Raw genomic sequence first — 21,568 nt, forward strand, 5'->3', positions numbered from 1 at the left:
TCACATGAGGTTGCCTAATATGTTGAGATGCATAATTTTCTCAGTTTAATATAGTGAAGCTTCTACAGCTCATAAAATGGCAGACAAAAACTGAGATATAACTGTTGCAGATTATGTAAAAGCTGTAGTTTTTCATATTCAAAAGCAGGGATAGTCTTAGAATCTATTTTATTTGAAACCTAAAGGAGGAAAACAATTTACTGAACAAGCAATCTGAAACGAAACAGGTTGAATTTTTAAGCAGAGGTTTGAAGAATGAGATCAAGGTTGTCTGCTCATGCCAATCTTTGCATTAGGAGGGAAGGAAGTGGACAGGGAGCCATTGTAAAAGTGTTTTTTTGTACAGGCAGCAGCTGTGACCTCCCCTATATTCTGCAGGTTTGGGTCTATGCAGGAATATTGTACTGAAAGCAAGATCAGAGATCCTCCGAAACACACCTGCCACCATCATTGTCCTGTTCACAACAAAAGAAACTATTCCAAACATTTGGACTTTTTTCCCTCTCACCTCCAGTGACCTGCACACCTCTCCCTCCTATCAGAAACAAAACAGATGACCTCTCCCACATTAGAAAGATCTTTTCCTGTCCACCACTGCATTTCTGTTGATTGATCTGGGCCTCAGAAGAGCAAGATGATTTCTGACCATGATTCCCTGAGGTCTAATAATCACTGAGGACCCAATTTACTAAGACCTTATTCACATTTGGTGTCCATAGGGAAAAAAACAAAAAAATATATAGTGAATCATACAGTGTGTTCTTTAATTTTGATATATGTTTTAAAACAAACAGACTATACTGCATCAAATCATTGTAGTCTTGATTCAATATGAAGAGGGGTTACTTAGGGGCCCTTTTACTAAGCTGTGTAAGATTTTGCACATGCCCAATGCACGCCAAAATGGAGTTACCGCCCAACTACTGTGTGGCTCTTGCAGTAATTTCATTTTTGGCGTGCATCTGATACGCATGGCCAAAAAATAATTTTTATTTTCATACACACATATTGGAAGTGCACCAAATGACATTTGATGCGTGTAGGTCATTACCACCCGGTTACCACGTGAGACTTTACCACTAGGTCAATGGCTGGCAGTAAGGTTGCAGACCCACAATGGATGCGCAGCAATTTTGATTTTGCCGCATGCCCATTTTTGGCAAAAATAAAAAAAAGGTCTTTTTTACAGGCTCACTGAAAAATAGATTGGCGCACGCCCAAAACCTGAGCCTACACTACTGCAAGCCATTTTTCAGCACACCTTAGTAAATGGACCCCTCAGTTTGTTCAGATGTCTTTGTGTGTTGTGAGCTCTTTTTGTGTGCGTGACCCCTTATGTATTTATTTCATAAATTTATAGTCCACCTAAAGACTAGGCGGATTACAATAAAAGCATCCACAAAAGTTTCCATATGTCAATAACAATAATAAACATAAACAAAACTCAAATAAAACAAGCTGCAGAATCTTTTGAATGGCTGCACCGTGAGCTAGATTTGCTAACAAGGCCATACTGCATTACCCTTCAGTTATACGCATTAGCTTGCATTAGTTACCATAGGTGCCACTCTATGCAATGGAACCCACCCTATCTAATATAACGCACCTCCAACGTTCTGAAGCTGACTCTGTGGCTGAGGCATTCATGCGCTGTGCTGTAAGGCTCCATCTTCTGAATGTCACGCATGAGGCCCCGCCCCTGATGCCCTCGCTGCAATGCAACGCCCCCCCCAGCTCGCCACCACCAGACGTGCAGGCTCAGCCCTTCTCTCTGTGTTAGCTCTGGTCCTGCCCTCATTACCTCTCTGCAATGAGGGTGGGACCAGAGCTAACACAGAGAGAAGGGCTGAGGCTGAACGCCTTTTAACGCTGCTTTCATCTGAGATGATTTTTCAAATATGGAGCGAGTGCGGCTGGAACTGGAAGGGAGGGAGGGCGGGAGGGATGACGCCCCTAGAACTGGGAGGGAGGGAGGGAGGGGGAACCTGAAACTCGGAGGGAGGCGGGGCGGAGTGACACTGGAACTCGGAGGGAGGGGCGACCCTGCAACTCGGAGGGAGGGGGGAAGAGGGGGCGACCCTGCAACTCGGAGAGATGGGGGAAGAGGGGCGACCCTGCAACTCTGAGAGAGGGAGACCCTGCAACTCTGAGGGAGGGAGGGGGGTGACCCTGGAACCCGGAGGGAGGGGGCGACCCTGGAACTCGAAGGGAGGGAGGGGGATGACCCTGGAACTTGGAGGGAGGGAGGGAGACGACCCTGAAACTCAGAGGGAGGGAGGGAGATGACCTTGGAACTCGGAGGGAGGGAGGGAGGGAGGGGGATGACCCTGGAACTGGGAGGGAGGGGGGCCCATGGCACAAACTCTCATTCTCACAAACACACTCTCTCTCTCACAGACACACTCGTACCCAGTCTCACTCTCTCTCTCTGTCACATACACACACTCGCACATTCACTCTCTCTCTCTCACACAGTCAGTCTCACACACACTCTCTAAAACATACACATTCTGAGGACAACCTTGCTAGCGCCCATTTCATTTGTGTCAGAAACGGGCCTGTTTTACTAGTTTACCAATAAGATGTGTTAACAGCATTAAACTACAGCAGTAATGCACTTCAGGAAATCTAGACCTAGTCTTGGTGTAGAGCTAGACCACTGAGGAGACATTAGATCAATTTAATTTTCAAATATGGGGAATGCTAAGGTGGATGTAGGAGATAGCAAAGTTGCAATATTTGCCACATGAAACACATGGAGACTCGAGCTGAAGCTAGATATCTCAGTCCTTTTATTTGTTTTCTATGTTACTCAAACATTTCCTGAAAATTAGTAAACATTACTTAAAAGCTAGCATAAATTGCTGTAATTCACACACAGCTCCAATAAGACAATAAACAATTTTCTGAGAATAATGCTTCACAGATGCCAGGGGCAGCAGACACCTTTTTGGTTGGAAGGGCCAAACAAACTAATCTTTGAACCCACCCCCATGTTCTCTAGTTGCTGATGCTGTTGTTGGGTAAATATTGATCAGGCCATGCTCTATTAGCCCACCTTATTCCACTGCCTATGCAATTAAAGCACTAAGGGGTCCTTTTACTAAGCTGCGGGAAAAGGGGACCTGCACTGGCATCAGCACATGTTTTTGATGCGTGACGAGGCCCCCTTTTACCACAGCGGATAAAAGGCTGTTTAAAAAAAAAAAAAGAAATGGCCATGCAGCCAGTGAAGCATGGCCATTTCAGGAGGGGGGGGGGGGGGAGAAGCACTTACCATCAACCATTGAGGTGGTAGTAAGGGCTTCCGCACTAACCTGGCAGTAACCATGCAGCACATGGCACTGCCCGATTACCACCAGATAAACACCGATGCTACAAAAATAAAAATATTTTTGTAGCATCAGAAATAGTGCACGCTGGGGTGGGAACTACCATTGGGCTGCTGCGGTAGCCCAGCGGTACATCCAGGGGCATAGCCACTACTCGTGGTGAGAGGGAGCCAGAGCCCGTGGTGGGGAGTACATTTTAGTTTACTGCCCCACCGCCTGGCCCCCTCACTGCCTTGCTGCTCCCCCTCACCTCCTCGCAGCTTCCTCTCACCGCCTTGTCACTCCCCCCTCAAAAGCAAATACCTTTGCTGGTGGGGGTCCCCAACCCCCGCCAGCTGAAGCCTTCTTCAGTGCCGGTCTCTGGCGCAGCTGCATTCACTGCCCTGCTCTTTCTTCTTGCTGATGTCCTCCTGTGCACGCTCCTTTACGTGTAAAACTGGGGGCCTGGAACAATTTGCGTGGGTCCAGGCTCCCGTGGTCCCACCTAGCTACGCCACTGGGTACATCCAGTTAAGCGATTGTTAAGCCTGCATTGGACTTACCGCCGCTAAGTAAAAAAAAACCCCTAAATAATACATTGAAGCTAGGAGGAAGGTCCCCTGGAGTGCCCAGTACAGATCCTTCCCTCCCCTGTGCACATATTGTTCTCTCCCATCTCCTTTCCCATGTGGCCTTTTCTCAGTTCCTACTCTTCATTCCCCTTCTCTGACCTGAGGCAGCAGAGGAAAGGAGATCAGTTGTGGCTCACAGGCTTTGTAATGGTCCCCAACCCTTCCTTCTGCTCAGCTTTCTGTTACCATGGAAACCCATGGGATGGGTGGACCATTGTACGGCCTGTGATCATGTGTTGGCTTACAGATTCCACCTGTTGCTACCAGACTGACTGAGCATGGTAGACACAGCTGGCAGAATGGAGGCAGTTGGCTATGTTGACTGCATCTAAATGAGGACACAGGAACTTATTTACAAGCCATTACAATAAACAGGAAGGTAGGGTTAGAGAATCTAAGAGGAGGTGATGGATTACCAGGATATCTGGATATCTCTAAATATGTGGCTGATGAATTTGCAGGCAGCAGAACCAGTGTGCATTCAAGTCTCTCTTGTGCTTATTGGTTAGTGGTATCCGTAAAACCCTAGATGCTTGCAGCCTCCAGGACAAAGTTCCCTGCATCTGATATATAAGGGCTTAGCACCAGTGTTAACACTGCCATTTTGTTTATAAAGCAGTGCTGTTATTTAGCTCATGATGAATAGCAAAGGGTGTATTTGCATGTCAAAGATATGAACACATATATGGATTTTTTTTATATACCTTTTAAAGAACATATGTGCAATTTGGAATTATCATTTTTATAATAATACTAATAAGAAGAAATTAATTTCACATCGTTATTGTATTTACATGTTGATGATTGTCAATGTATTTGTATGTCACAGATATGTTTACATACCTTGTAAAAGAGTAAATGTGTAATTTGAAGTTATCATAATTTTTTATTATTTTTAATAATATTAATAGGAAATTATTATTTATGCATTGTCAATGTATTTGCATGTTCATGATCGTGTCTGGTTTAATTCTGCCACTGTTTTTGACTTTTATTGTTGCAAAATGTGTAATTTGAAGTTATTATTATTTCTTATAACATTAATAAGAAATTATTATTTATTTTTTATGATATTAATAAGAAATTATTTTTTTTGCATTGTTAATGTATTTGCGTGTTCATGATCGTGTCTGGTTTAATGCTGTCACTGTTTTTGATTCATCTTGTTGCAAAATCTATGGTCCTCATCAAGTGTTTATGATACTTATTGAATGGAAGAGACATTTAAGATAATTTTAAAATACAATTTATTGTATTAGTAATATCATTCTTTAATACATTTTTTAATGTTGTTTCCATGTTTTATAAATCGGTACACACATCTTTTTAGGGTATTTGGTTTGTGTCTGTTATAATTATAATTATTTTTGAGATTATGCTTTTATTCATTTTTGAGATTATGCTTTTAGACTATTTGTAATGTATCCGTTTTTATTATTGCTTTGAGTTAATATAATTTATTGTATATCATTTTAGGGACTCCTGAGGCAGGCCTGAATGGCCGAAACATGACTCGTGTCAAGTCCAGTTTTTTAAGAATAAACTCTTGCTGTGAACTTTTTTCTGAGTCCAGTAGAAGTTTGTTTGACGTCATCCATCTTGTCACCTTCGCTGTGTTCTTTTCTTGGGCTTGCTAGCTGTCCATTTGCTGGGTAGAATAAGAAAGGATAACTTCTCTACTGCAACTAAGGCCTGCTCTATTTACCATGTCAGGTTCAGACATGGTAATCTCTAAAGCTGTGCACCTAGATTCAAGATCTTGCCACCAAACTGCAAGTGTCAGGTGTAGGCTAGCCCTAGCACTACCCCGCTTACGGGTCCTTTTACTAAGGTGCGCTGATGGATTTAGCATGCGCTAAATGATAACCATTATATTCCTATGGGTGTCTTATCATTTAGCACCTGCTAATGATTAGTGCACACTAACCCCCGTTTACAAAGCCACGTGTCATTGCCGACACAGCCAATGGGCTGTTGGCAGCACTGCACTGTAAGCCGCTAGCGTGGCTTTGTAAACAGGGACCTTAATCTGTTAGCATACCTTAGTAAAAGTACCCCTTACTGTTTGACCTTCAAAATGAACTCAATATACTCAAATATAAACCCATCCGCATACAAACCGAGATAACATTTTTCCCCTAAAAAAAGGAGGGAAATGTTAACTCGAATATAAACTGATGGTTTATATTCAAGGACCGTGAATCCTCACTCCTCTTTCCATGACCAGTTCTGCCCCCTGTCCCCCAACTGGAAATGCTCAATTCCTCCTTGTAACGAGAACACCTCCTCCTCCCTCCCCTCCCGGGCCTACCTTGCAGCCCTGGTGGTCCAGTGGTGAGCTGGAGCAGGAGCAATCCTCCTATGCTCTTGCCTGTGCAATCTCTGTAGTTAAAATGGCTGCTGTGAGTTTCAGCAGCAGACTTGTGAGATTGCCATGGGAACCTTTGGCAGACATTTTAACTATGGAGACTGCATGGGCAGGAGTGTAGGATTGTTCCTGCCCCAGCTCACCACTGAACCACCAGGGCTGTAGGATGGTCCTGGGAGGGGGGTGCCTACGGTGGATCCAGGAGGGGGTGTTCTTGTTACAAGGAGGGACTGAGTGTTTCCAGTTTGGGGGGGGGGATTGAGGGCAGAGCTGGCCATACAGGACACCTTGGGGAAGGAGGGACAGTGGTGATGATATTTGGGTGGGGTGGGGATTTTAATATTGTTTAATTTTAATACTGCTTCTTTTGAACATGAGTCAAGGTGGTTTACATACAATTGTTCAGGTACTTGCACTGTCCCTAATGAGCTCACAATCTAAGTGGTATATTGTACTAGGGGTAATGGAGAGCTGGGTGACTTGCCCAGGATCACATGGAGCTACAGAGGGAATTGAGCCTGGTTCCCCAGGATCTCAGTCCACTGCTGACCATAGAGAAACAGTGGGGATTGAACCTAGTTCCACAGGACTGCAACCTGATGCACTAAACATTAGGCCACTCCTCTGAGACCCCCATTTTTGGACCATCTTTATATTTGAGTATATATTGAACCATTACCTGGACTTGGTGGCAACTATAGGCAGTGTAGGTTTTCTTTTCTTTATTGCTCTGGGGCAGCATAGTTTAGCAAAATGCCTTCAACTTTGTGAGTTCCATAGGGGAAAAGATATTTTCCTCATTTACTTTCAGATGCAAAGCTTTGCTCACCAGGCTATACCGAGCCAATTTCTTCTGTTGATTTTCTTTCTTTCAGAAGGCCTTCAGCACTCTCAGTCACAGGCATCCTTGTTATTCTAGGGGATTCTTCTTTTATTGTGTTCTTGTATCACTGAAGCCTGCACAGTAGCCTCACCACATCCCTTTCAGAGAAAGCTGATTATTTTTAAAAAATAAGTCAAAATATTTGACAGTTGCCCCTGGATAAATGTTTGAGATCACATGTCATAATCTTGTTATACAACAATTAACTGCTTATTACAAATGTATTTTGCAATAGCTTTGTTCCGATACTGAAATTGAAGGCAGTAATGAAGCAGGACATACAAAGAGGGGCATTTTCAAAAGAAATATCCAATTTGGGATTTGGACGTCTTTGTAAAACGGCAAAATCCGGGGGCGGGGAATACCATATTTTCGAAAAAAGGTGGACATCCATCTTTTGTTTCGAAAATACCAAAGACGTCCTTAGATACGGATTTCTTTGACTTTCGGCGATTTTCAAAATCAAAGACGTCCATGTCAAAAATGTCCAGATGCAAGCCATTTGGACGTGGGAGGAGCCAGCATTTGTAGTGCACTGGTCCCCCTGACATGCCAGGACACCAACCGAGCACCCTAGAGGGCACTGCGGTGGACTTCATAAATTGATCCCAGGTACATAGCTCCCTTACCGTGTGTGCTAAGCCCCGAACCTCCCCCCCAAAACCCACTACCACCAACTATACACCACTCCATAGCCCTTATGGGTGAAGGTGGGCACCTAGATGTGGGTACAGTGGGTTTGTGGTGGGTTTTGGAGGGCTTGCTGTTTCCTCCACAAACGTAACAGGTGGGGGAGGGGGGTATGGGCCTGGGTCCGCCTGTCTGAAGTCCACTGCAGTACCCACTAAAACTGCTCCTGGGACCTTCATGCGCTGTCATGGACCTGAGTATGACATCTGAGACTGGCACAAAATATTTTTAAAGATTTTTTTTTGCGGGTGGGAGGGGGTTAGTGACCACTGGGGGAGTAACGGGAGGTTACCCCCAATTCCCTCCGGCGGTCATCTGGTCATTTCGGGCACATTTTTGTGCCTTATTCGTAAAAAAAAACACGTCCGGGTGAAAATGTCTAAGTTTTACTTTAGGACGTCCCTGCTTTTTTTGATTATGGCTCAAAGATGTCCAAGTGTTAGGCATGCCCAAGTCCCCCCTTCACCATGCCTCCGGCACGCCTTCTTGAAATTTGGACGTCCTTGTGACGGACTGCAGTTGGAGACGTCCAAAATTGGGTTTCAATTATACCGATTTGGACGTCTCTGGGAGATGGACGTCCATGTTCCGATTTATGTCAAAAGATGGACATCCGTCTCTTTCGAAAATGAGCCTGAAAGACAATTAGATAAGAGAGCATGAAATTTAGGGCCCGGTTTACTAATTGCACTAGCATTTTTAGCACACGCCAATGCTAGAGACGGCTTAGTGAACAGGGCCCTTAGATTGTAAGCCCACTAGGGATAGAGAAAGTACCCGTGTATAATAAGTAAACCACTTTGGTTGTAACCAGGGGTGTAGCCAGACCTCTTGGTGGGAGGGGGCCAGAGCCAGAGGTGGGGGGCACATTTTGGTCTGCTGCCCCTCCGCCGCCCCCCCTCCGCCGCCTCGTTCCCCCACCGCCTCGCTGCTCCCCCCGCCACCCTGCTGCACCCCACAGCAGCAAATACCTTTGCTGGTGGGGGTCCCCAACCCCACCATCTGAAGCCTTCTCCAGAGCTGGTTTCCTGCCCTGCTCTCTCTTCCTCACGTCCTGCACGCTTCTTTAAGTGAAACTGAGCATGCTCCGTTTCACTTAAAGAGGTGTGCAGGACGTGAGGAGGAACAGAGAGCAGGGCAGGAAACCAGCGCTGAACAAGGCTTCAGCTGGTGGGGGTTGGGGACCCCTGCTAGCGAAACCAGGAGCCTGGATGAAATTTGGGGGCCCAGGCCCCTGTGGCCCCACATAGCTACGCCACTGGTTGTAACACAGAAAGGCAGTATAGCAAATGTTTTAACCTTACCTTAATAATTCTCATTAGAAAAGAGGATTCTATTCTCTCGGATTTTGGGTAAGTGGAAGTGAAGAACTAGAGAGTTGAATATAGAGAGTGTTCTCCTCTCCCAAGCATGAGCAGTGAAATAAATTCTATCATTACATACTCTCTTTATGCCTTATACACTGTGTTAAATAATATACAAAGCTTGTTGTCTTCATAACTCTGTCAAACTTTGACCAGTTTCAATAAAAGTTGGCATATATCATCCTGAATACATTTTCAATAAGCCTACACTCACATTGGCCACCTCATCTAAACAACGTCACCACCACCTAGTGATTATCGTCATGATATGAACAGATGCCATGTTGCTTTAAACATAAACAGTTGCCATGGTTTCCAGTCAGAAGGATCTGATCCTTATTAAAAAATTGTATCTGGAGAAAGGTTATGCTTCTTGGTGCAAGAGTTTCCAGAAAAGAGGTGGAAGAGTGTAAGCAAAGAATATGTTTTGAAGAAATTGTGAGAAATGGGCTCAACTGATCACCAGTCAGGAAGCGGCAGATTCCGATCAGTTTGCACTGAAGAGAACAGTGTGACAGTTTAAAAAAACCCAGGTAGTGTGAAGTGAGGTCATTTAGGTGAGGTGATCAGCCTGAGTGCGGGCTTATTGCAATTTTATTTAGGATGATACATCCCAAATCGTATTGAAATTGATCAAAGTTTTGACAGAGTTTGGCAGAAAACAATCTTTGTACTTTTTGATCATTATTTAAAAAAATATGATCTAAATTGTAATGCTGCTATTTCAGATTAGTTGGTTAGCAAGAAACTGCTGGAGTGTCTTTATATGATTAAGAATCACGGAATAAGCTCCCAATTCACTACCTTTGTTAGGGGGTCCTTTTACCAAGCTGCAGTAAAAGGACCCCTGTGGAGGCCCCCTTTTACCGCAGCAGGAAAAGGAAATTACTGTGCAGTAAGTTAATCACTTGACGCATGGCCATTTCCTGGGGGAGCCCTTATCGCCACCTATTTTGAAGGTGGTAAGGGCTCCTGCACTAACCTGGTGATAACCCCCCCCCCCCAAATTCCAATGCTTCAGAAATGGTAGCCCAGAGTAGTGCCAGATTGCTATGCGGCAAGCATGCAATGGGCTTGCCGTGCTTTAGTAAAAGGCTCCTTAGCCACTAGTTGCATCTCTGTTTGACAACTCCTTGGGGGGGGGGGAGTTCTCAAAGCAGTATAAAATATAAATCAGTGAAATCAAATTTCAAAATTGCATTACAGCCCCAAAATACAAAAATATATTTCAGAGTTGCCCAAATGAAGGTTTTTAATGTCATGGGAATTGAGCCCATTGAGTGGAACAATAAATAGGACACACTTTTTCACTGTATGGTCTGTTTCAAGATTTAAGGCCATTTTTGTATTTTCCAGAAATTTACTAAACACATACAGAATACAACTGCTAGACTAATATACAGAATGAAAAAAATATACTAGTGTTTCAACTCATCTTAACAAACTGCACTGGCTTCCCATAGCAGAAAGATTTGAGTTCAAAATGTTTCAAAATGTATAGGGTTTCTGAAATGTTGACAAAGAGTGGCCTAGTGGTTAGAGCACTGGTCTTGCAATCCAGGGGTGGCCAGTTCAAATCCCACTACTGCTCCTTGTGATCTTGGGCAAGTCATGTAACCCTCAATTCCTCAGGTACAAACTTAGATTGTGAGCCCTCCTGGCACAGAGAAATATCCAGTGTACCTGAATATAACTCAGCTTGAGCTACTACTGAAAAAGGTGTGAGAAAAATATAAATAAATAAGATCACTTCACTACTTTGGTCCAGGCAGACTGAAAAAACAACTGATGCTGGCCTTACCCTGTCAAAAGATAATTCAAAATCAGAAGTTTTTCCAGCTCTCTATTCCCTGTACTTGCAGTTAAAATATGGAACTTTCTACTATTGCCATCAGAACAGAAAACAGCTGCCTTAGCTTCAGGAAGAAGTTAAAAACCTTTCTCTTCCCAAAGACTGCTTCATAACAATTCATTGACTTCTACCTCCTAGTATCAACCATTATCCTTTCCTATAATGTTTTTGGTCTCATGCATTCTGCTAGTGGTCTTTAATTGTTCTCATACCTCACACTAACATTATTGGTTTGTGTCTAACATAGAATGTAAACCACACTAACCCCTGGAAAGGGGATATTAGTGGTATACAAGAATTGATTTGATTTGATATCACTTTCATGTGCGTAGTAGGTTACATCTTTGCACTTTTTAGTCCAGAAATGTGGCATGGAGGCCATCAATCACCGAGGTAGCGACATGTAAGTGTCTTCTTGGTTATTATCATTTAAAAATGTAGTGGATACTAATTGGGCCAAATGCTGTTATATAAATTAAAATGTATGGTCTTTAGGATTACATGTGAATATAGCATCAAATTATACATATTATGCACGTTTTAATTTTTTTTAACTTAAGACAGCATAACAGACTAACAATTAAATGAACATCAAATGTATCTATCTATCCTGGATACCAACCTGCGCAATTATTGTATTTTCAGCATCATGAATACAGCTATAATTTGCAAATGAAACAATGCTTTCAGAAATATATTTCCAGGTAAAATTCCTGTTGGCAGTAAAGATATCTACACTTATGCTTATCCGTGCTCTGAGTTTATTTACTAAAAATGTTTGTGTATTTTCACTGATGTTTATACAGTTTTGTACTGTTATTTCACTTTGTTTTATAAACATTTGGGTAAAAGAAGAAAAATTAACTTGGCAACGTTCCTCTTCATAAGTCTGCTTCGTCGAAATAGATCCGCACAGCTTTAAAGCTTATAAATCTAAAATTGTTACTCTCATAAAGTGACCTAAGGTATGCAAAATACATTCTTTCTGCAGCGGTGGGGCTTTGAAAGAGCCAGTTACAAACTTTAGGTCGCCGGCACATGGGGGTGCTGAGGATCTGGGAAAATGCACTTAAAAAGAAAATTTGATGTAATGTCTAGTGTTCTAACATGTGAAAAGAAAGATTTTTCAGACTTTTTCATTCAAATAGATTAAACAAATGTAAAACTTGTATATGAAATTAAAAAGTTGAATAAATATACAATCAAAAAAGGTTTCCCACAAAGTAAAATCATCAAAACTCATATCTTAGGGTCATGCCGCAGTTCATTGATATGTTTTACTAAACTAAAAAAGTTTACATTCAATTGCGACCTCTGTTTATAAAATATAGAAAGCGATAGGGAAAACATCCTTCTAGATTGGTAATCTTAACATTATATTGTTCCCTGGTAAGGAATCCGCTGAGAGTATAATAGGTTTTGTGCTTATATAAATGTTATGTAATAATCAAAATGCAAAATAGCTTTCTAGTAGTGCTTCAAAATGGGCCCCTAACTAGAACAGCAAAGTGATGAACCTGTGTGAATGTACATTAAAAAAAAAATTAACTGAAGCACTCTAAAACAATCTTACCTTTAAAAATAGGACTGTTAATTCTCATATGACACACACATTGCAATTTCTCTGGAAAATTTATAATTAACATGTTACAAAGTCTTTGCAACAATAGTACTGGTATATATGAATAGTAGAAAAATATCTTGTTTTTACGTTTTTTTGCCAAACTTTTTCCTTGGGAAATTGAAGCACCCAGCAAATTACTCTTACTTCCAAAATCATTTGAAAACAAATTACTGTTATCTCCTAAATCGTTTCCAGGTATTTCAGAAGCATTCTGGTATCTTAAAATGTAGGAATTGTATGCAATATATTGCATTTACAGATCGGAATGAAACAATCTCTCTCTCTCTCTCTCTCTCTCTCTCTCTCTCTCTCTCTCTCTCTAGATATAGATACACCCTCCCCCCATATCTTAAAATTTTATACAAAACAGTAACAAATTTATTCGGGTAGAATCATCTGTTCCTGAAATAAATTAACAAAGTGTACATAGGTTACAGGAAAGAGGAAGTCATATTGTATCTTTATACAGTCTAACAGTCTGATATGACAATAATACTATATTGTGTCTCTTGACAGATCCAGACAGGTATGGGTTGTTGCTGTACTGTTTCGTAGGCAGAGATTTTCCTGATATTCTCATTTTCTTTGCCCCTCCCCTCTCCCCAACTATAGACAACTAGGAAAAACACATTATATAAAATGATCATTAAATAGTGTTATGCTTTTCAGACATGATATAATTCATAACTGTATCGAGCAAACATCCGGAAAACTGAAGTAAACCGAACAACCGTGAAATAAAAAGAACCCTTTCTTCCTGGTCAGACGCAACTCCATTTAGCTTAATGGTTGCTGCACATTTCCATTAGATCCAAATTCTAGGCTCTAACTTAGATTTTCTAAGGTGTCAGAATAAAGAAAAAGGGTAACTTGCACCAAATGAAGAGGATAAAATGAAAACCAAAAGCAGGGCATGCTTTGCAGTGAACTATCTCCCCTAATACAAACCAGTCTGGGAAAATTAATATAGCGATTATACAAGTTTATAACTATAATCTGGGTAGCGCTCAAACCCAAGTATAATAAAAAAAGCACCTCATCTATAACTATTGATTGTTTTATTCTCCAGACTCTTGCTTTCTCTGGCCGTTGAAAAAAAAAATGTTTATTTAGGAAAATTCAGTAAATGTGGCACTGAAGATTGATCATTTGTGTATTGTAGTCTCAGTGTTGCGACGTTACACCTTTTTCAAGGTATAATACATGAAGGAGTGTGAGATATTAATTCTATAATTACAGCAAAGGTTTTTGGAATTAGTGGTGGATTAAATTTCTTCTTCCAACTGTTGGAAGAAACCCCCCCCCCCCCCCCCCACACACACACACAATTTTTTTTGTGCCTGAACAAATGGCACAAAACTGTAATACCTAAATGTAGAAGAATTAAAAGAACTGTCTGAATTTTTATTACAAGTAAAAATGAAGTGCAATGTTATGAACTGAATAGGGTGAAATGTGCAGGAGAAAGCAATTAAAAAAGGGAATAGTTTAATATTTGTATACCAGTCACTAATAATATGATTTTATTTAAATATTTAACCTATATCTATTCCGCCTGCTTAGTTAACTAACATGTTATCAGAAAAAAAGAAAAACAATACACTACAGTATAAGACACATCAACAAAAGCCTAACATAATAAACATAAAGAAACAAATTTATTTTAAAACTACTCTGAGTGTTTTATTTTCTGCGATATGAACTTAAGAACCGGAAGATTTTTGCAACGAACAGAAAAAATAGAAGAATTTAAAAAAAAACCTGAAGTGGTAGTTTTCTTACAATGAACCTCGTAACAAAACTCAGGTTTGTTTGTTTTTTGTTGTTGTCTCTGTTCTCAAAACTCTGCTTTACTATGACATTCATATACTGCAAAGGTAGAAATACATTTTTAAAGTTCACGTATAAAACTGATAGATGGTTTATGCTTGTAGGTGGGTGATTATCCAACTTTTATGAGAAATCAATAGGCCGTCTTGCAATCATGCAATATGTTTATGTTTAAAATGGTGTCCCTCAGGTAATCTGACTTCTATCCTTTTTAAAAATAAAAGGATTTTTGAACCTCTAAACTTGGCAATCCCTAACTACAGGAGGGAAGAGGGACACCTCTTAGTTACTAGCAACTAATTGTTTCAGGATTCTGCATTCCCAAGAATTATTTACAATAGCTAACAGGCGACTGCAGGAGGTCTTTGTGGGATGAAGCTAAATTTCGGCCCATGAACTATCCATAGCAGTGAACGCTGTTGCATATCACAAAGACTAAACAGAAGAAAATGACTATATAGAGAACAGGGACATTAAAACTAATTTTGTTACAAGAAGTATTACACTCATATCATGCTACAATTTCATATCATAATGGACAACCTATTCGCTGATGAGTCTATTCAGTCTGTCCTATCTTATCTCCAAGATCCGTTTTCGTTGATACAGAACATTTTGGGACTAGATTGCTAATCCGATCACAGCCTGTATTCTTGTCGTTCCTTCTAGTCTATATTTTGCTCAGGAAGACCACCATGTTTCAATCTTTGTTTAATTCCAGGAATTTGCCTCCTGCAGCTGAATAATTGTTTATTTTATCTCCTGCTAAATCTCAGGTTCTAGATATGGAAAAACACTTTCTTATACAGTATGTTGTACATTATTTTCAGCCTTAGTAGTGGCGTGTAAAAGGCCTCGGAATGCAGAGATTCCCCCCCCCCCCCCCAAACCTGCATTATATCTTCCTTTTGTGGGATGCTATTCATTTCATATACATAGGAGATAGTAACAGAAGATCCCGAAGGTAATCAATATAGATATAGAATAGCAGCAAGTTACATGGGTGAGAAATGGCCCTTTATAAACGCTCTATCTAAATCTATTGAGGTCTCTGTTTATATGGGTAGCCAGGTCTTTAATACTCTTCAGACAAAAATAGTTCTATTGTATATATAATCAATTATTGAAATTTGGTTAAAATGTGCAATTGTATCAAATACATAAATATTGAATTTCTTTTTATTTCTGGTAATAAATTTAAATAAAACAAAAACATAGAAAAGAAAATAAGATGATACCTTTTTTTAAATTGGACTAACACATTTTTTATTAGCTTTGGAAGGTAACCCTTCTTCTTCAGATCTGAAATTTTTATTTCTAAAAATATGAATGCTAATTAGTAGCATCTGTTTTATAAAGTAGTGGAACACAACGTTGGTCTACTAAAAGTTTGGTTTCTTTTGCAAATTTTTATTTTTTTAATATGAATATTTTATTTCTAGCACATTCACAGAAATAGACTGAAATGTTTTAAAGGATACTAAGGGATAAAGAACACAATATAGGAAAAATGTTATTCAGTAAAGATATTTTCCCTAGAAACAGATTAGAACCTCTTGCTATACAGAGCTGTGCGTGTCACAGTAATCCTTGAATGTGTGTGTGGAAAATGACTGTATATTAGTTATAGACTGTACATAATACCAGCTTTAAAAAAAAATCCTGTGATAAACTCATTGGCACACACACTAGAGAAGAGAGAGTTCTATTTTCCAGACTTTTTTTCCCCTCTGAATAAATGAAGACAAGTCTTTGCAGAAGAGTCATGCCTTTCTGCTCGGTTTCCTATTAAATCTGTTGTCACACTTATAGATGCGTAGAGTAAGCATCCTCTATATACCGTGTTAATTCTCAAAGATGTGAGAATTCTTAATTCTTGAAATGTTTGAGAATTGCACACAAACCATTCTCATTCTGTGGCGTTTTCACTAATTAATTTCATTCTCTAAACTGATTTATATTCTGCTTTCACAATTAAAAAAAAATTGATTTTAGTGAAAAACGATAGTTGTGAAATTTAATCTGGAATTCTATATTCACACCTTCTCGGAACGTTGCATGCAATTGTCCCCCCAAATGCTTAAACTTTGAGAACAGTGGGCCTAATTCGAAAGGATCATGTCCTATCTTGTGCTTATGGGGAAAAATCTTCACTGAATATCGTCCACTCTTTGTTTCTAAAGCTGTAAATATTTTATTCTCAATGGGATTATTTTCATTGATAAATGTGAGACCATTTTACACCGGAACAAAACTGATTAAAACCTTTAATAAATGAGCCCCCAAAATATTTTGAAACCAGTGGCTCTAATTAGTAGAGGTTGGCAATGGAATCGAAACGAGACACTTACCTACATATTTCAGCCTAGGTAGTTATATTTAAATATGAAGGAGTATATATATCTGTCTATCTATAGAGCTACAATTTATTTGTATATTACCACATCTATACGATGAGTATATACACATATCTAAACCTATCTATTGTCATAATCCCACATATGTTGAATAAGGACAACAGTAAATGAAACATCAGATAATGTCTCACTATTTCCACTGTAATTATCGGGTAACTTCACACAGTTTAAGTACCACATGTGGCTCATTCCTTTCATTAATTAGTAAAGGATGTAGAAGAACTTCATTCATTACACTAGAATGATCAAAAGTTTTAGTTAGTCCCCATCCTGAGAACATCCTGCAAAAAGAAGGAAGGTATCTGTCGACAGCCACCGGAGATCAACTTCTAAGGTCCAGCTAACACTCAGAAAGAGCTGATAACATCTTTTTACCCCACAATATTGGAAAACAAGAACAAAGTATTTTGAAACTTGCTCGGGAGTCAGAAATGAAAATCTTAAAGCGGTAGTTGAAAAAAAAACCCCCAGACTGACAGCAACGCCCCTCCCTACTACTACTACTTATCATTTCTATAGCGCTACAAGGCATACGCAGCGCTGTACATCATACAAACAAACCAACAACACATCTTAAATCATAAAAATAGTGCTCTCTGTTACTGTTAGTGCTAGTGTTATTGTACGGAATCCCAACCACAGCAGTCCATTAGGCAAAGTGGGACTGAGCATTCATATAGCACTCATGTGAATATTACAGAACGTCATAAACATTTTTGCCGTGCTATTCTTTCCTAGTATCTCCCATCACACATGCGAGCTATTTTAATGTTTCGAAATCATGTATATTCAAACCAAGAACCATCTTTTAAAATCGGAGGATGACATAGCTGAGCAGCGCCGGAAAACAAAATTGATGTGCTGTTTGATTACTGGGGAAACTTTTGTGACTTTTCATTCAGTTTACAGACGTAAAAGCTATTTCTACTACTGTATGAGCATAATCTTAATGTCTATGCAGCTCAAGCAAAATAGTTAAAAATATAACTCTACTGGCGCAATTTATTATATAAATAGTAGCAACCCCCTCTCCCCCCCATAAAAATAGGCCGAAGTAAAAACATAGTGCTCCAGGAAAATATGTGGATTCTGATTTATCTTTTATAGTAAGAGGTATCGGAATATCTTTAAAATCAATAGGATCCGTTCACACTTTTTGTTAAGTTTCAGCATTTGAAAAAAAATTATATTTGAATTAAAATTTTTACAAATTGCAAAATGTATTATTGTCCTAAATTGTCTCTTTTCTTTCATCTGGCCACCTTGAGCTACTACTGAAAAAGGTGTGAGCATATCTAAAGAATAAAATAAATATACTTTATAATTGGTTTTTTAAATATGCACATGTCCCAGAATCGGTATCATTGCATTATATTAATAGATACACCTATCTACAGATGACAAAAACGCAACGGGTGCACAGCATAAGAATTTTTTTTCTTGCATAGCATTTCATGAACAGAGTTGCAAAATAACTTTGTAAATAAATAAGGCCAATTGATGGAAGGAACGTGGAGCAATACTGAAAGAAATAGTTTATTAAGTAATTTACAATGCTAGAAATAACAAAAGTGCTAATTGAATCTAGAAAACTTGGTCCCAGATTGGTACTATGAGACAATAACTATGTTTACATAAAACACTAAAATCATTTGGAACTGGCCACAATCAGTGTAACGCCCCTGTCTGCATAAGATTTGAGAATCATCCCAACTCTAGAGCTGGAAAGTAAAAGCGCAGATCACAGTCTTCTGAAAAAGCCGCTTTGAGTCAGAATTTTGATGAAAATATAGTCACGTTGCTTTATATGTAAAGAGGTGCGCAGGATCCATAAAATCAGTCCAGTTAGAATTTTTTTAATGTCCTTTCCTCGCAGTTGAACAAACTACTTTTAGAGGGCTAAGGAGTTACTCCTGCAAACTTTGCCTTTTTCATACAATAATAAATTGTCGAAATATCAGTGTCAGTGTTAATGTATTGCAACTACTAGTATTTATTTTTCTTTTACAGAAAAAATAACCAAAGGTCTCGATCTGGAACTGGACTTTAGAAAATATTCTAATCTGAATAAGCGTTTATTAGAAGAAGTGCATTAATTGTCATTGATAATTCTGGTAAAAAAAAAACAAAAACAAAAACAAATGATCAAATATACAGTAAATCAATATATCAACCAACGTCCCGTGAGAAATTTTCTAAACTCTGTGGCTCTGATGAATCAGCTTTTTCTTTCTTGGGCATCAACTTAGTCCAAAACCAAAGCCCAGCGCCTAAATGGCAAAAAAGTGAGGCAATGTAAGACTGATAATGTGAATGTTTTCAAATTACATTGTACAGCACTGTCTTAAAAATCCTGTCTATTGTTTTTTTTTTTTTAGTCTACAGCATAAAAAGAATAGAAAGCAACCAACCTCCGGTTTAAAACTTTACACTCAAGTATATGATAACAACAGACCTTCAAAAGAAGTTTTGGTGCAACAGTTCTGTGGACGAAGCACTTACACGACATTGTCTTTAATCAAACGTGGAGCAGAGGGTTTATTTTCTGCTGGTTTCCTCACTGTCGTTGGCACGGAAGGTTTTCAGGCAATCCACTACTAAGGGAGGAATGAAACAGATAAAGAGACCTGACTTCTCTTTGCCGGCGGGTTGTGGGCCGAGCGTTCAGATGTCTATTCTGGGGTGCAAGGCGCTGTGTTTGCTCTCGTGGTCCCAGTAGGAACAGTGAATCATAGAGAGCTCCGCGGGCTGCCGAGCGCAGGCGAACTGCAGGCCCGCTCCATTGGTGCTGGCGGTGGGAGGAGGCGCAGGGCTGGCAGGGCTCAGCTGCTGGGGATGGTGGGCATGGGGATGGTGGTGATGGCTCATGCCGTTATAGGAGTTCATCATGCTCGGCAAGGCCATGCTTTGGACCCTGGAGTACGGATTGTATGAGGTGGGGGCGGACAGTCCTTTCATATTGACCGGGCTCACGTTCCCGCTAGTCATCTGGCAGGAGGCGTAAGAAGACATAGGAGCTGGAGGCTGCGCAAGCGACCAGGAGTTGTTCATGAAGGTGGACTGTAAGTACTTGGGAGGAGAAAGGTAGCCATAGCTGTCACTGCTGAAGAGCGTCTTTCCCGGTTGGAAGTGAGCTGGAGGTGGCCTGAAGGGCCTCTTCATTCTTCTCCTTCTCCTGTAGTTGCCCTTTTCAAACATATCTTCACAAGCAGGGTCCAAAGTCCAGTAGTTGCCTTTCCTTTCTCCTCCGCCTTCTCTAGGGACCTTGATAAAACATTCATTTAAACTCAGATTGTGTCGGATGCTATTTTGCCATCCTTTTTTGTTCTTCTCGTAAAACGGGAACTTGCTGATGATGTACTGATAGATCCCGGACAGGGTGAGCCTTTTTTCTGGACTCTCCCTGATGGCCATAGCGATCAAAGCCACGTAAGAATAAGGCGGCTTTTGAGACGGGTCCGGCTTCTCAGATCCCTTTTCCGGGTTTAAGTCGTCCTTAGCTCTCTCGGTGTCCTTGTTGACATTTGTGTCGTGAGCCATCAAAGCCACAGTGTCCTCTTCAGGACCTTGGTAAGTGGCCATCCCAACAGTCCAATGTCCTCCCTTCCAGCCCAAAAGAGTAGCAGTTTCCTAGGGTTCTGCGAGATTCAGCTAGTCGAAATTCAAAACCGATCTCTCGCGGGTGCTTTATAGCTTATATGAGCAACAGATAGTCGGTCCTTCAACAACAACAACAACAACAAAAAATTAAAAAAATCCCTAAACCCCAAGCAAAATCTTTCCCGAATCTGGACAAGCGTACAAGTGGACTTCGGTGCCCTTTGCAGTAGGGAGTAAGATCCTGGAACAGGAGCAGTCCAAAGGTTGTGATTGAGCTCCTCTGGAAAGCTTGCCTTTTTCCCCCTCTTTTTTTGAAGAGGCAGAGAAGCGCCTGAGCTAAGCCTGGCGAAGCTCAGATATCCCGAAGGGTCCCTGCTCCTTGCTGCTGATTGTCTGCTCCACGGCCAGTTCCGCTTCCGTCAGCAGCTCTCTCCCCTATAGCCGATCACGCAAGGCTGCAGCCTCAAGTCACATTTCAGAAGTGCAGCCACCAGTCCCCCCCCCCCACCCACTACATCCCCCACCGCAAAAAAAAAGGGAAGCCCATCAGCCCACTTAGAAATGTTTGACAGACCGAAAGGTAGCGGCAGCGAGTAATTGAATTATTTTATCTACCAATCGTGTCTTTAAAGCAAGAATTTAGGGAAAACTGCCTGTAAGCCACAGCACAATTACCAAAATAACAATGGGCATTTGAATATTGAAACGAGTGCGTGCAGCGTGCAATCAATTTCATACTTTTGAGAGGCTGAATCTGACGGGATGTTTTCATTTCAAGTAGACTGTGGAAGAAACTTACGCAGATCGTGCTTAGTTATGCTATTAAAAAATTTTATTTAGTCTTGATTTGAATCTGCAGTGATTAACTTGTCCTCTTTATTCCACGAAAGCATACTTTCTGAAGACGCAGTTTAAACTACACACTTCTACCCCCCCACCCCCACCCCCACCCTCCTCTACTGGAAACAGGATCTCAACTTTTAAATAAATATTTCAT

General features: G+C 40.5%; 1 protein-coding gene across 1 annotated transcript; it reads right to left on the reverse strand.

Annotated features, from left to right (window-relative positions):
- Positions 1-18,573: 18,573 nt before the first annotated feature.
- On the reverse strand, positions 18,574-20,857 carry FOXL2 (forkhead box L2). The gene has a single exon (XM_030216538.1). It carries the CDS (start codon positions 20,551-20,553, stop codon positions 19,636-19,638), a length of 918 nt encoding a protein of 305 aa, XP_030072398.1. The 5' UTR covers positions 20,554-20,857; the 3' UTR covers positions 18,574-19,635.
- Between the last annotated feature and the right edge of the window lie 711 nt (positions 20,858-21,568).

The sequence above is a fragment of the Microcaecilia unicolor genome, chromosome 10 (genome assembly GCF_901765095.1).
Source record: "Microcaecilia unicolor chromosome 10, aMicUni1.1, whole genome shotgun sequence".
NCBI classification, from domain to species: Eukaryota; Metazoa; Chordata; class Amphibia; order Gymnophiona; family Siphonopidae; genus Microcaecilia; species Microcaecilia unicolor.